Source organism: Nannobrachium achirus, assembly GCF_963921795.1.
Source record: "Nannobrachium achirus genome assembly, chromosome: 10".
NCBI classification, from domain to species: domain Eukaryota; kingdom Metazoa; phylum Chordata; class Actinopteri; order Myctophiformes; family Myctophidae; genus Nannobrachium; species Nannobrachium achirus.
Window position 1 is genome coordinate 46,250,323 of NC_137819.1, and position 16,421 is coordinate 46,266,743.

Below are 16,421 nucleotides of genomic sequence, written 5' to 3' on the forward strand. Positions count from 1 at the left end.
CACAGTGGCGCCGTGCGCTGAAAATATTTTTTGCGTGCGACGCTGTCGTGCAGCAGAGCATAAATTAGCCTCAACTGTCCCAGAGGCGAGGAGGAGTGTACCATTGGGGTTCACTGCTCATACCCAGGAGGACATGACAAATAAAGTCTTTGGGTCTTTGAATCTATTGACGGGTGAATCGTACAGTGAGGTTTTTATCGGCGATCAGGGAAGGATGCTCATTTCATTGCTAAAGGTCCAACAGAATCTTTTATTTGTATGTCCTTCACAGATGACAATTCATCTTCATGTTTCCATAACTTAACGTTCTCAATATTTCCACACCGGATTCCTTGTCCGGAAATCCCCAGTGCTGTGTTCCATCAGATTTGGCCTTGAAATGGGGCTAAGCATCATGCTGTTTTGCTCAAGTTGCCAAGAGTTGTTGTTTTTCTAATTGTTCTCATTTTTCCATGATTGTTGCCAACAGCTCATCACTGCCAAACACTGACCATACCATGTGCCTGAGTAGGGAGGGGGAGGGGGGACGGGGATTTAGGAGACAAGTTTGTCTTCATCCAGGAGGCTGAAAATGTACGTCGCCGATTCTTTTCACGGCGCCTCCAAATGTCTGGATCAATGGACAGAATGTTTTTCTTTCATGCATGCTTTCTGTGTTTAAGGGATGTATCATGTACTGTATGTCTGAGGAGGCGGGGAACGAGTTGATTTGTATTTTTCAAGAGATTACCATCTACAACCTTTCATTGTAGATCACAGCATTCCAGTACATTGTGTGTGTGTGTATGTATGCACGCACAATTTGTGAGTGTACATTGCTTTAGTTGCCCAGTGGTTCTCAAGTGGAGTCCGGGGACCGCCAGGCGTCCTTGAGGGGATCCATGGGGTCCCCTGCAAATTAAATGAGTAACAGTTTAAACACTTAAAGCCCCATTTTATCTTTTGCCTATATGAAAATAGCTGATCTACGAGCTCACAACTTATGAGCCTTGTGAGCTTATAGTTCGGCTGTTTATGAGAATGATGTTGATTGGCCAAAATACGTGTCAATTTGGGGGTCCTTGACTTGAAAATTGTTTGAGAACCACTGTTGTAGCCAAGTCTTTTTTTTGCAGTATCTTGGGCCGTCGGCCCGTAGTGTTATTCCTCTCGGTGTTCCAGTGCTACATAGTTGTTCTGTGGCCGTCATGTTTTCTGTGCCAGGCTGCCACTCTGGAGCTCCTGCAGAGCAGGAGAGCGGGATAGAATTGTGTCATACTCCGTTACAGTGGCCAACGATCGCATCATTAGTTGCCTCCAGAAAGAAAAAAGACAAAAAAAACAATGCAGTGCCCATACCAAGACCCATTCATGATGTCATTTCCCCCATCATGGACTTTTCGTTCTTTCCGCAGTGGTTCAGTGCCAGAACATTTCTATATTGTGTCATTTTGCTGATGGGTATAGTGCAGTGACCTCCCACATGCACACACCCTCCACTCCTCCACAAGTCCGCTGTTGTCATAGGCAAGCATGGCAAGTGGCCAATAGGTGGTTCCCAAGTTTTCAAGCACAAAGTTTACTTATAAGTTTATCGCCACAGCAGTAAGTGAGCTCTCATCATGGCAAAGTCAGTGTTAGAGCCCGACCGATAGATATATCCCGTGTCCCAATCATTACAGGTGAAAGATTTTCTTTCTTTTTTTTTAATGGGACTTAAGAGGTTAAATCAAATAACATTTTCAGTTTGTGTTAATTTCTCTTTTTTTTGCTTTTAAATGAAATTTTGAGTTTTTCTTTTTTTAACTGATTAAAAAAATGTTGCACTTTTTGACAAAATGACATCTGTAACCATCTAGGACACTCCAAAATCGGGATCAGTGTTGGGGGCGGGGGCCCAAAAATGTGTCCATCGGTCGGGTTCTACTCTACATCTAGCCAGAGAGCTGCCCAGGAGGAGATGGTTGTGTGAGCCGCAGTGTGTTTGCGTATAACAGACAACCTCTTTTCCTTGTTCTATTTACCCTCGGGTGTCCTTGCCATACCTCACAGCCCAGGGAGTGAGTTTGCGTGTCGGGGATTAAGAGTGGAGACAAAGAGTCGGGGGGGGATTGTCAAACACTCGTAAAAAAGGCCATCCCCTCTCCCACCGGAGACCACTGTCGCTATGGCAACAGCCATAGGACACAACTAGTAACGAGGGCCAGTCGCAGTATTATGTTGGGGGTGGGGGGAGCGGTGGAGGCCATGTGCATGAAAGGAAGGGAGGGATTTGGACTCATACTGTGTACAGTGAATGTATTGTAACGTGTGTCTGTCAAGTGCTTTTAAATTATATATTTTCGTATGTCAACGTGGAGACTGATGTTTCCTTTTTTTTGTACGGGGGAATGGGGGGGGGGGGTTATGAGGAGGAGAGTGACTTGTAATGTGATACCAGACTGTCTTTCTATCTACAAGAGAAGCTGCTTCATACATGTAATCAGGAAATGTTTGAGAGAAAAAAATAAATGAAAAGCTGTATATAAGTTGTTTTGTTGTTTCTTCAGGTGTGTAGATGTGGGATGCTTCAACTGAATGACGAGGCTACAAACGCGCGCTTTAGAGTAGGGTTTCTCAGAAGTGGGGGGGGGGGGAGTTTAATATATTGAAGTCTACATTTTCATAATTTCTTCCCAAAGTCTTTCCTTTTAACTGCAATCAAATGAGGCTTGGTTTCTGAATTTTGTATAGTTGGATGTTTTTTTTTATTGGGGTGATGATGGAAAATTGGCTAGATTTGAAGTGTTGAATGGGGCTTGTACTAACTTGTACTCTGTATAAATGGTCTGTATCATGGTCAGTAATAATGTACCATGATGCTGACAATACTGACATGATACAGGCTGTTTGAGGGCCTGCAAACATCCTTGAGGAAGGACTAGTAACATGGTCCCATGACAGGGCCATGACAGTCCTGCCATCCATATGCAGTTTTGGCGGGCGGTAAGGGACCTGGATATCGGCCCAAAGAAGGTTCAGAAACGGATTTAGAGTTTAACGAAGCGTACTTTATTCATAAAGACCTTTTGCAATACACGTTAAAACCTCCAGTTGCATTCACACACGACAACAGCTCGACTGGGACTTGACACACACACACTCACACACACACACTTGACTAAGTTGTAATTATGGTGCGTGTGGACCTTTTGAAAGCCTGGATACGACACGGTCAGTGGTCACCTTGAAATGGCAGTACAGTATCAGACAAGCTAGTTAGTTGAAGAATAAACCGGTAGTTGAGATTGCAGAACAGATGCAGCGCACATACATACAAACGCACACACGCCACCCGCACAGGGACAGAAATGGACCATGGGAGAAAAAAAAAAGAAAAACATTTAAAAGAAAATCACATTTCTAGATTCAACACAATTATCAAAGTACTTCATGAAAGTGCCTGTAGCTTTGCATCCAGCCCGTAGCTTTCAGTTCGCCAAAGAAGGCATCTAAAAACCGCCACAGTAAAGATTGCGCTCAGTCCTCCTGTCTCTCTCGAAACGTTTTCACTGCACATACACGATGTATGAGCAGGTGACAAAATAAAATATAAACGCTGGCACTGAAGACCAGGAAGTGCACGCCAGTAAGTAAAAACTATTGGTCCATCGTTCGGTCATTACTAATAGAAGAAACACATCGAGGGGATGTTGGGGGGGCAGGGTCACAAGAGCTCACACAGGACTCTCCATACAGTATCTTATAATTCTTTCATATACATATATATATTTACTATACAGTACATTCAGAATAAAGCCTTATTTAGTGCAGATAAATTAAAATGTAGTGCTGTTCTCTTTTAAAACGTCTGACGTCTTTGCTTCTAGAGTATTGTATTGTACACAGTAGTAGTACAGTGGCTGGTAGGGATCTGCGATCGCTTCCCATTCAAGTCAATAGAACCCACTAACACTTTCAACACCCCCCCCCAACCCCACACACACGCACACACGTACACACACACACACACACACACACACACACACACACACACACACACACACACACACACACACACACACACGGTGCTTCCATACACAAATACAGAATCAGACTGTTAAAAACGTGACACATTCAAATGTATCCAATACTGATTTGTGCTTAGAAGCAACTTTGTATGCAACCCGCCCTACGTCCTCTCTAAGCTTGTCAGTGTCAAAGTACCAAATGTGAAGCAATGTCTTGACTAATGATTGACTGACTGCTTTTCACTGGCAAACCCTATTTTATTGTGTAATGATGAAGCAATTGAGCCAACTCCCAACAAGGAAAGTTCCACGTTCAGGCTGGTAACCTGAAATGTAGACAGGACTCTTTTACTAACAGTTACTTAGTCTTTTGTTTCAAAGGTGGAAGTGTTATCGTTATGTTTTGTTCCGAATGAACTATATATTCATGCAGTGATGATGGCACTATTAACGCCTCGAAGCAGAGAGAGGATGTTCATATAGTTCATATAGACAAAACAAGAGGCAGCCATGACTAGGATCGGGGTTTGTTTCGTTTGACCGTTACTGATACCCTATTCGATACGACCTGACAATCAGAAAGACGTTGGTGCAGGTTGAATCATATTTTGTTTTCATTAAATACAACTCTAGGCCCTCCAAATATTCTTCTATCAGACAGAAGGCAAGTGACACATTTTAAGTTTGGTCAAAACTTGCTAAATATTGAAGTGTGTGATTTTCGGGTTTTGAGATATTCTGAACTGGGTACTTATAGAACTGGGTTTCGATCCCCACCTCTAGCCATGACAGTCTGGTGCTACCCCTGTTCCCTTAGACACTAGGAGTTCTTAAAAAAAAGAAAAGAAAGAAAAAAATTATTCTCTCCATATCACTGGCGGATGAGGTCCTTTTCCAGGTCACGATTGCCATATTAATGATTGAATATGAACAGAGCAAACACAGTCAAGATCTGCCTTAGAAAAACACCCCGTCCAAGTGAACACTTTTTTTAGATAATTTTTTTAGATTGTCCATTCGGTGCTCAAACTACACCCACCACCAGCCCCGCCCGACTTAGGGGGGGGGGGGGGGGGCTACTCGATCTGGTCGAAGTTGAGCACGTGGCCGTCAAAGTGCGTGAGGACGTGTCTCTCGAAGAGCTGCTGCTGGCAGTTGAGCGGGAACTGCTCGGAGCACACCGGGCACACCTTCCAGTGGCTCTCCACGTGCTGCTCGAAGCTGCGCTGCTCAAAGTGTGGCGGGAAGATCACCTCGCACAGCGGGCAGCGCCGGTGCACGTCGTTGCTGCGAGGGGGGATGGAGGAGGGGTACAGAGGAGAGGACAGGGGGTGAGGTTAGGGGATGAGTAGTCTCACGTAGCCAGACAACTATTCCACAATCTCCGAATGCTATATAGTCTGGAACTACAATTCCCGAACGGGGAGTATCGGAAGTAGCCACTGCTGCACTGAATTGTAGTCCCATTGGAAACATAAAAGAAACACACAAGCACAGACAGAGTCAGTCGAGCGGCATATTCTTGTTATGAGTGTATAGTTTAAGAAAACATTTGAAAACATCATGGAAGTAACACCAATATAACCAGAGAAAGATGAAATAACGCCCCCAAAAATATTGAACAGAGACATAATGCTTCCAGTAGGACTTGTTATTGCTACTGCACCAAGGGAGCGGGAGCGTCACATCCGCTTTATCTCACACTCATCGTTTAGAACTTCCGTCTCCCAGACTGTATGCCGGGAGCATTTGCAAATCCCGGGAGGCAACAGCCACGCCAGACTAGGGGATGAGCTATTCATTATATGACTGTTGTCGGGTGGAAACCTTGTATGTCCAAAACCGTTCGTTTAGCATTTATCATTTTAAAAATGATTTTAAAATAGTGAAAATTGTAGGCGTTGTGTGCTGCCTATTTTCACTAGTTTTGTGTGACAGTCTTGTATGATGAAGCAGGGCTTTACTTTACGAAAAAACTTCTGAAACTTGGGGATACGAGGTTTCTGCCCGACACTGACAATATATTACGGTCAGACAATGCGAGAAGTTCTTTGGGAACGTCTGTGGAGGTCGATGTTTGTACATGTGTGTGTATTTGTGTGCGTGTGTGTGTGTCACCTGGAATCGAAACAGAAGCTGCGCCGGGCATCGTTGCGTCTGTTGCTGGACAGGTGATCACAGGGTGGCTGGGCCGCATCGACCGCCTATGACCGCCACACACACACACACACACACACACACACACACACACATTTGAAATGTTTATTTATGACCACATAAAGAGAAGTACAAGGGTGCCTCATACAAAGGTCATAAACAATGACAGTGCAGTCAGAAAATATGAAAGAACAGCCAGTTACAAAGAGCCTAAACGGCAGAACATTGATACTGTACATACAGTATAGATGACATACTTGTCAGACACAGCGGACATAAGTCATGGATAAAGGAAACAACGCCTCCTCCAGATTGAGCGGCTTCCTATAATGGCTGACACTGAGCAATATTTTGCTAACTGTTTGGCCCTCCTTTTGGAGAGGCCTGCCATTTGTAAGCCCCTCACAACCAACTTGTGCACATGCCCTAGGCTCCCAAAGATAAAAACCAAAAGTGTACATCTGTAGCCTAGCTGTGAGATGGTCTGCACTAGCTGTTGATATTTCAGCACTTTGGTTAGAAAGGCTTCTTCCAAACTGTAATCAAAAGTGCAGCCAACCTCGAGAATAGACACCTCCCTAAGGGTTTCATTTACAACAAAGACATCAGGGGTGTTAGCTGAAATGTTAGAGAACACAGAATCATCACTACACAGGTTAAACATGCTCGGCCTCACAGAAGAGTGCTTATACAGCATGACGGAGGACCCAAAAATAGAAGAGATATCTTTTGATATCAAATCTACAATTCTGTCATGCCTACATATGTAGAGGCCCCTGTATACATGGCAACCATTTAAGATGTGGGACATGGTTATAGCTATTTGCTCATTGCCATGATGAATACAGTGAGGGGCATGATTGCCTGGAAACCAGATGGAGAGATTAAGTTTAGTTGGCAAAACCTGTAATCTTGCTTTCAAAGTAAAGACAACGATGCACTCATCTATGGCAACATTTTTGAACACAGAGTGAGAGACAGAATGGTCCGCAGCAGGGAGACAAGCAGTCATCCCTTGCAGTCTCAACTGAGTCCAGTGCTGCCGCTGTCTTTGCTGTTGTGCCCACAGGAGGCGACCTCGGGCATTTATCAGTGGAAGTTGGTGTTCTGTTCCACACACAGTCATAGTTGCTCTCACAGAGATACTGGGGTCAGATATGACATTCTCTGAGGCAGCCACTGCCTCAGAGTTAGACCCTACCCACTCCAGGGTAACATCAGCCCAGCAACACAAGTCATTTAAGTCCGGCCAGTCTGACCACACACCAAAGCCACACACACACACACACACACACACACACACACACACACACACACACACACACACACACACACACAAGCTGTATCTTATCTTATCCGTTTGACAGATATGTAAAATTATGTTCATGTACAGATATGCATAGCCTGCAATGGCCATCTATCATTCAAAGTAGGTCATTGACCATTCAAATTGGATAACTGACCGTTCACATTAGACCACTGACTGTTCAAACTAGAGCAGTGGTTCTTGTTTTAATTTCAAGGACCCCCAGAATGGATCCCCCCCAAAGGAACCTTGAGGGTCCCTGGACCCCACTTTAGGAACCACTGCACTAGACCAATGATCATTCAAACTGGACAACTGACTACTCATACTCATTCAAACAACCCTTATTATGTAAAATAAATACCATTAGCTCCTTTTTATCTGCATAATTTAGTAATGACAGCTGCTAATTGTGCTGCTACGCATTTAAAAAAAAAGCAGTATGTGTGTGTGTGTGTGTGTGTGTGTGTGTGTGTGTGTGTGTGTGTGTGTGTGTGTGTGTGTGTGTGTGTGTGTGTGTGTGTGTGTGTGTGTGAGTGTGTTCATAGTGAAGTTTGCACGCACACACACACATCTTGCTCTCTAACTGATTACAGATATGGGCCTAATTTCTCCCAATTAGCCTCTCCTCGCCCTCGTTATGGGAGTCCAGGCTCTCTCTCAGGCTCGGAGAGACTGACGCTAATTAGAGCTTCATGTAAATGAGCTCGATGCTTCCACTCTCTGGTGGCAGGGGTGAAGCCATCCGTTGATCACATGATCCAGCCAGCGTGAACCAAGCCAAGAGAGACACAGGCTGGATAGAAGCAGAGCAGCGCCAGCTCCTTGGAGCTGCCGATTATGTGTAGAGCGTTTCAGAAGAAAAAAAGGCTGAGGAAATATATATCGTCATTGTCGGGCGGAAACTACAAGTTTCAAATATGTACGTTTTTTCGCAAAGTAAAGCCCTGCTTTATCATACAAGGCTGTCGCACAAAGGTAGTGAAAACAGCAGATCTACAAGCACACAACGCCTCGCGGTGCGATATATCGTCTCTGTTCGGGTGTAAAAAACTCATACGTCCAAAACTGTCAGTTTTCAGGATCCGAATTCTAAAGTAGCAAAAGTAGCAGATCTACCAGCTCAAAACGCGTCGATTCACACCGCGTTTCGAGCTTTCAGATTAGACTATTTTTGATACTTTTGTGTCACACTGTAAATGATCAAGGGCATTAATTTATGAAACACAAAAAGTTAAAATATGGAGATAAGAGGACTCTACAGCAACGATATTCTGTTTGCTTCATAAGAAATGCATTTCATGAATTTAGGAGAGTTGTTGTTGTGCTGTGACTCTGTGCGTACACTTACACTCACAGCAGCGGGCGGTGGCTCGTCCGGGGGGTGCTCCAGCCCGTCGGGGGGACTCATGCTACGGGACGGCTGGATGCAGACCACCCCCCGGTCCCAGGCCGCTGCTCCAGGCGGGGGGACGGTCCCAGGCCCGCCCTCGGGGCTAGCGGGGTTAGCGGGGGGAGCGCAGGGCTGCGTGCAGGGCGGGGCCTCCGGTGGGGGACGGGATGTCTGGTCGGGGGACAGCGCTCCATCACCTCCATCTGGGTGGCAAGGAGAAATAGATATGGTACATTACCATGTAATAACTATAATGTAATAACTATAATGAGAGAGAGAGAGAGAGAGAGAGAGAGAGAGAGAGAGAGAGAGAGAGAGAGAGAGAATGAATATACACGTAAGGGTGGGAGATAAGAGATAAAGTTTAATACAATGTAGGCATTTAGCAAATACTGACATTATATACAATACAGGACTGTAATACGTTACAGTGGAGTACTAAAGCCTCTATCATAGTCCAAGGTGAAGAGCTATCACCTAAAATGTATAACAAAGCCTAGGTGATAGCTAGATAACTACACTGAGGTGAGGTGATAGATAGCTCTTCACCTTGGAATATGATAGAGGCTTTACAAATGCGAACTCAGATATACAATAATTGTATAATTAATCAGCAAATAAAGTTAAAGATTGTGTTGTAATCTTTTCTCTGAGACAGACAGGTCGTACCTCGGGTGGTATCAGTGGAGTAGGGGTTCCCGTACTGCAGCTCGGCAGGTCTGTGCGGCACAAGAGGCGGCGGGGAGGGGTCCTGAGGGTAGGGCAGTGGGTAGCGCAGCACCACTGTCTGCTGGACCTCTGCTCCACGAGCCCCGGCCTCCTGCTCCCTCTGTCTGGACACGCACCGCTGGAGCTCCTGTTGGACGCAGAGAGAGAGAGACACACAGACACAGAGAAGAGAGAGAGAGAGAGAGAGAGAGACACACACACAGAGAAGAGAGAGAGACAGACAGAGACAGAGAGGGACAGTCAAAGTAAGAAGAATATTTGCCAAGTACAGCCGTAAACAGTGATGTACAGCATTGGTTCTCAAAGTGGAGAACCAATGCTCAAGGACCACCAGGGGTCCTTGAGGCAGTTCCAGGGGGTCCCCAGCTAAAAGATAGTTAGGAACCAAATGGACCCTTATGGATCTGTAACTCAGAGAGTGTACAAATGGAACCATTCCATTTGTACTCTCAGAATTAAGTTAACATTGATTTTATAATATAAATTGGGGTCTCAGAGATAGGAATGCCATTAAATGGGGGTCCGTAGCCTATAATGCATGTCAAACTGTGGGTCCTTGAAATTATAATGGTTCAGAATCACTGCTAGAGCCTTACAAAGCTTCTCTTTTGGGGGTCACTGACTTATTTTTTGAGAAGCACAGTATGTGGCATCCACATTAAGTAAATTAAATAAACGTGCATCAGCTCAAGAGCTTTCTCTGAGTAAAAGAGACCTCAAGAGAGCGAAAGAAAGTTTACCCTCGCTGTGGCAACTGCCCTTTGCAGCGAGGTCTGAGGCAAAAGCATTAGGCAAAAGCATTACCCTACTCATTACCGTAATGAGTGTCAAACTCTGCCTCCCACTGCCGACGCCAGAGCTACAGTAGCTCTATCTCGCCTCCTTCTACCCTCCCTTTCCCTCCTTACTTCCTTCCTTCCTTCCCTCCCTCTGCTCCTCCTTCGCTCCTCTCGTCTCCATCCTTCCCTGACCTCCTCCTCCTGATGAGTTCATTAGCGCGCTCCTTTGCGGTTTAACATTTAAACCGAGGTTGGGAGGGTGAAACAGACACGCTGCATGGCATTTGCACTGCTTAATGGCACCGTGGCACAGTGGTGACAGAGCCAGGTATGGATGTATTCATTAGTGAGGAGAGCAGAGGAAGGGGTAGAGGAGGTTGGGACGAGGACTTACATAGGAAGCACATATTATTGACATATACTGTACAGTATGTACGTGATGCCGCTTCCTGCAGATGGCATGGCTACGCTGATATACAAAATGTCTTAAGAAGACAGCAGGGCTTTTTCTAAAACAGACATGCATGCCTGACTTTCTGGGACGGTTTATTTCTTATTTCTTTGTGTTACACGACGGCGGTGTTCTTTTGAATCGTGAGGAAATAGTCCACTGTCCCAGGCATAACTCGGGCACCGCTTATAGCTATAAAACAAATGCCGAATAAATAATGGACCTTGATATGAAAAAGGGTTGCAAACCACTGTGGTAGAGGGTACCGTACTTTACCGTTTACCCGATTGATGCCACTATAGCTTACCTCCTGGAGATGCTCCTTGTCTTGCAGAGCCTGGGCCAAGCTGCGCTTCAGCTCTGTCACCTCACTGGCTCGCTCCGCCATCTGTACCTACACAACCACACACACACACACATCAGGACGAATCCATGTGTGGAATATGTCACTGTCGGGTCGAAACCTCGTATCTCCAAGTTTCTGTTTATTTTTTATTTATTAAAGCCCTGCTTCATCATACAAAAGTGTTGCACAAAAGGAGTGAAAATAGCAGATCTACAGGCACACAATGCCTCGCAATGCAAGGGGTTGTGTGCTTGTAGATCAGCTATTTTCAGTTTTTTTTTAATAATAACAAAAAAAAGGACGTTTTTGGACATACAAGGTTTCTACCCGAACAACGAACAATAAGATAATAACAATAATACACTTTATTGATACACCAATTTTCCAAACAGCAGTTACAATTACCGGTATATAAAATGTTAGGGAAATCGGACTCTCCATTTCACCTGAAGGCCCTTTAAATGTGTGGTACAAACTATTGAATACACAGTGAAACCCTGTGTTTATTTATCCACGCGGAACTCTGAGAGTTAAATCAGCATTGAGGATTTTACTGTGTGTACGATCCAAGCCGCAGAAATATAGGTTTGCATACAGAGAAAGACAGTGTGTGCGAGTGTGTGCGTGTGTGTGTGTGTGTGTGTGTGTGTGTGTGTGTGTGTGTGTGTGTGTGTGTGTGTGTGTGTGCGTGCGTGCGTGCGTGCGTGTGTGTGTGTGCGTGCGTGCGTGCGTGCGTGCGTGCGTGCGTGTGTGTGTGAGAAAGAGAGAGAGACCAGGGGATGGTAGTAAATCTCTCTCTGTGTCTCTGTGAAGCAGGCCTGAGTCAGTGGGATAGTTTACATGGCTGGCTGGCTGCCCTCTCCTCCTCTCATCTTCTCTCATCTCATCCCATTACAAAGGCTCCGGCTCCCACACCGAACAATGTTTCTCTTTCTCCATCAGATGTATCCGTCCATCTGTCCATTCCCATCTTCACTCTCACTCCCTTTAGAAATAAAAATCTCCACTATCTTTTGCATCTATGATCGGTCTATCTCTCTCTCTCTGTCTAGTTTCTCTATCTCTCCATCTTTCTGTCTCTTTGTCGCTCCTTCTCTCTCTCCCCCTCTCTCTCTCAGGGGATTTACGGCCCATCTTTAATGGGTTAAGTTCAGGTGAGAGGAGTCTGTGAGAGTCAATGTCCGTTCTCGCTCTCTCTCTCTCTCTCTCTCTCTCTCTCTCTCTCTCTCTCTCTCTCTCCCTCTCTCTCTCTCCCTCCTCCTGGGTGGCTGGCGTAAACAGTCATAAAGCATGGTGTTCTGGCGGCTGACTCTGTGTCAGCCTGCGGGCCATTAGCGAGGTCTGACGGGCCCAGGGGTCGTTCACCCCGCAGACTGGAGTCTCTATCAAAGACTACGGCCAGTCTTATTTACAGCGCCGATAAACATGCGCTCCCCTCGGCCAGATCAAACACTGAGCGAGCCGGGATGGCGTTCCAGGAGACCGACGGACGGACGGACCGATGGACGGACGGACCGATCTAACGGACCAATCGGCGGATGGATTCAGGCAGGCTCATGCAAACGTGCACCGGAGACGGCATGTGCACGGGTACCGGATCGTGTGTGCACCAAGCTTTTACACATGGACCTGTGTGCCGCGAGAAATATAAATAAACCACGAATGGAGAAGTGGGTTGACAGTGAATCCACTGATCTATGAACAGCCTCCCATGCCTGGCAAAGGAACGGAATGCTGCTTAGGGGTGTGCGTGTGCGTGTGTGGGGGTGTTTATTCCAGGAAAGCTTAGCTTAGGTTTAGCTTAGCATGCTAGGGCATGCAGAAATTGCTATTGTATTGTATATGTATGACGTGGTGCCTATAGGGAGTGAGCTGCATAGAAGAGCATTTGGGTGTCCATCCTTGTGTCTGTCCATCCACGCCCCCATATTTGGGCAATACTGACCTCAACAGTATGAGGTCATCAATATGATGTCAGAGATCATGACATGCTGTTAGTAGACCCCGTCTTGTTAATTTAAACTGCTGTTTCGGCTATTAATGTATTGCAATCTTTGGTATTTGTTGCTGCAATGTCAATAAGCTATAACGCAAGAATTGTACACTCTTCTTTTATTGGGATGTAACAGTAAAGAATCGTTGTGTGTGTGGCCGTGCTCAAGGGCACTCTTAGTGCGATAGTCACTTCTTGGCAGTGACATTAACCCCAGCTGGTGAGAACACTGGAAACTGGCCTCCTTCCAGTTAGAAGGTCAGAGTGGGTTTGTCTTGTATGAGTTGTTATTATGGCTTGATTATAGCGTCAGGCCCATCCAGCAGTTAAGAGCATAGAGTCTGTGGTTGTAACTCAGTGTGCATAAGACTGTCAGTTGCACGCTGCAGATGTAAATGGTAAAAGCTATGAGCCATGAGGAAATAGTCCACTAACCACTAACTGTCGTTTTCAAACTGCGGGTCATGACCCATAAGTAGGTCACTGCAAGGGGCCAGGTGGGTCAAGGGATGACCACAATGAACCTTTATGAATGCATGAACAATACATGCATACTTTCTGAGTGATTATGTTCATGCTTGACATAATAAGGCATGTTGAGTTTAAATTCACTGACTATTTTGATATTCACAGCACTTTATTATATAAAGGTATCATTATGATAATATTATCATTATTATGAGAAATATGCATGATCTTGACATGTTTTGACCAGTAGCATGTTTGTAGACTGAACATGGGAATGTGTAGTGGTGAGAAGTAACTAAGTAAATGTATGTATTTTTGCCACTTGCTAGTTGGACTAAAAGATGCATATACCAAACACATTTTCCAAAAACTGCGCCGCATCAAGGGGTTTATTAGGTAGGCCCTAAAAGTATGCCCTTGAGCGCAGGGGAATTATTTTTTGTTTCCGGTTTGATAGTTCCGGCCAATGTGTAGTCCTTTAAGGACTACAACATAACGTAGAGTGGTTTCCGCTCCCGACCGGATCAGAGCCCGAAATGTGAAGCGATCCCAGGCTACTTGTCATGAGCTTGTAGATCGTCTCTTTTCAAAAGATTTCTCCACTCACTCTGAAGCGCTCCTCCTCGTCGGCCAGCCGCTGCTTGAGCGTCTCGTTGATGGCACACTGCTCCCGCCACTTCTCCTCCATCTGTGCCAGCTCCTGCTCCACCCAGTGCCGAGTCTGCTCCTCCTTCTCCTCCTCCTCCTCCTCCTCTTCCTCTTCCTCCTCCTCGCTCCTCCCGCCTTCCTCCGCCGCCTCCGTCGTCTCCCCCGTGCTTAGGCCTGTCACAATTGTTACAAAATCGTCCAATTGCAGTTACTTGATATAATCGCAATTATTTTGTCATAATCGTCATAATCGTTTCCATGTTTAAAAATGTTATGTTGTATACTTCCAAACGTTTTCAAAAATGGTGTAAATAGCAGATCTGCAAGCTTGTAGATCGTCTATTTACACTATCAATGTTCTTTCTAAAGGATAATGTTGTCAAATAATATGTCAGTCATTTCTTTGTGTATTTAGCTTATGCGTCATATCTGCCATGTGTAACTTCAAAGCCTAAAAGCCAAACAGAAATGTAATTGTCAACGACAAAAACAGAATGAAATCGCTAATCGCAATTATTGGAGCGACAATTAATGTAAAATGTCATAATGGTGACAGCCCTACCCGTGCTGCCGCCCTCCTCTTCCTCTTCTTCTTCTTCCTCCTCCTCCTCCTCCTCCCCTGAGCTCTCCTCCTCCTCGTCCTCCTCTTCGTTCTCCTCGGCGCTCCTCCTCTCGTTCTCCACCTCCACCCAGCTGTTCATCCCCAGAGGGCTCTCCCTCCCCTCCGCCTCCTCCTCCTCCGCTGGGTCCTCCTTCTCTCCCTCATCCCCTCCGCTCGCCTCCTCCTCCCCCTCTGCCCTCTCCAAACCCGCCTCGTCTCCGTCCACTCGCCTCTCCTCTTGCTCCTCTGTGGCGTCAGCGTGCGCGTCGTCCATGACGCGCGCGCTGACGCCGATTGCGTCGACGTGCGCGTCGGGGGGCGCGTCGATTTGCGCGACGAGCGCGGCGGGCGCTTCCCCGATGCTGAGCAGCGGCGTGATTGTCATGTGTCCGCGCAGAACCGCGGCAGAGATGTTTTCTGTAAACACAGAGTAGATTAAAAGTAGATTAGCAGACAGTTTGTAATCTAGTAGATCAACAGGTCCTTTTTTTTTTTTTTAAGCCGTTAGAACCGGGAAGACATCTTGTGTCATATTCGATTTTTGCGTTGGCTATTCAGAAATAGCAGATTTTTGTGTTGGTTATAAAAAAATAGCAGATATATAGCAGCCTGTATATCTGCTATTTATGAACATTTGGGAAAAACCGTGAAAGTGCGAGAACTACTGACTTATAGGGCATTTGTACTGCAGAATGGGTTAAAGCAGTGGTGGCAAATATCTTTCATTTATGTCCCACTGAGTGCGTGCGTGCGTGCGTGCGTGCGTGCGTGCGTGCGTGCGTGTGGTAACCTTCAGTGGGTGACTCTGGACTAGGGATCATTGTCTCCTGCATCGTCTCAGTGGCTGCATTCCTCTTTGACTCCTGCAACAACAACAACAACAACAACATCAATGAATGAACAACAGCCTCAGTAACTCAATTATTTCAGAATAAAAGTCCTTGGGTGTAAAAAAAACAAAAACAAAAAAACAACAGCCATCCATTAACCCATTTAGACCTAAGTCCGCCTGGAAAAAAGCCTTAAAAACCTATGGCCGATTGGAAAAATACCCCTAAAACCTGAGATTTTATGGAAAACTTCACAGAGGTGTCAACATCTACTAAAACATTTATTTCTCAGCCTCTGTAGCAGCTAGAAACAAAATTTCAAAACTGTTTGATAGCTTACACCTTTGGCTTTCATGGGAAATTATTTGTCATGGTCCAGACCTTTATAATTTTTTTAAAAGAAATCTGCAAACTCAAAAATTGTAATAAATCTTATAAAACGTCTAATAAATAATATATTTCTCAGCCTATGTAGCTCATAGAAACATAATTAGCAAATATTTGAGACCTTACACCATAGGCCTTACAACATAGACCACCACTTTGACAAGAAACAACAAGCACCAAAACTTTCATTTTCAATATTTCAATTCTAGTTGTTAGCTCCATATAACGGTAAATCTGGCGAGCGACATTTGTCATTATTATTATATGTGCGTGCGTGTGTGTGTGTGCGCCTGTGTATGTGAATGAATGAACCATATCATCATAATCATTTTATAAGTGTTATT

The 16,421-nt window shown here is 45.3% G+C and overlaps 1 protein-coding gene across 1 annotated transcript in view; it reads right to left on the minus strand.

Moving 5' to 3' along the window:
- Window positions 1-5,065: 5,065 nt before the first annotated feature.
- The window catches only part of tax1bp1a (Tax1 (human T-cell leukemia virus type I) binding protein 1a), a gene marked incomplete at both ends in the record, with an annotated part of 35,191 nt that continues 23,835 nt past the window's right edge, over window positions 5,066-16,421 (minus strand). Inside the window, 8 exons of the mRNA XM_080735527.1 lie at window positions 5,066-5,276; window positions 6,108-6,187; window positions 8,810-9,048; window positions 9,515-9,701; window positions 11,112-11,198; window positions 14,219-14,355; window positions 14,822-15,277; window positions 15,651-15,723. Of these exons, the coding sequence (XP_080591653.1) occupies window positions 5,066-5,276; window positions 6,108-6,187; window positions 8,810-9,048; window positions 9,515-9,701; window positions 11,112-11,198; window positions 14,219-14,355; window positions 14,822-15,277; window positions 15,651-15,723 (1,470 nt within the window). The remainder of the gene's footprint in view (window positions 5,277-6,107; window positions 6,188-8,809; window positions 9,049-9,514; window positions 9,702-11,111; window positions 11,199-14,218; window positions 14,356-14,821; window positions 15,278-15,650; window positions 15,724-16,421) is intronic.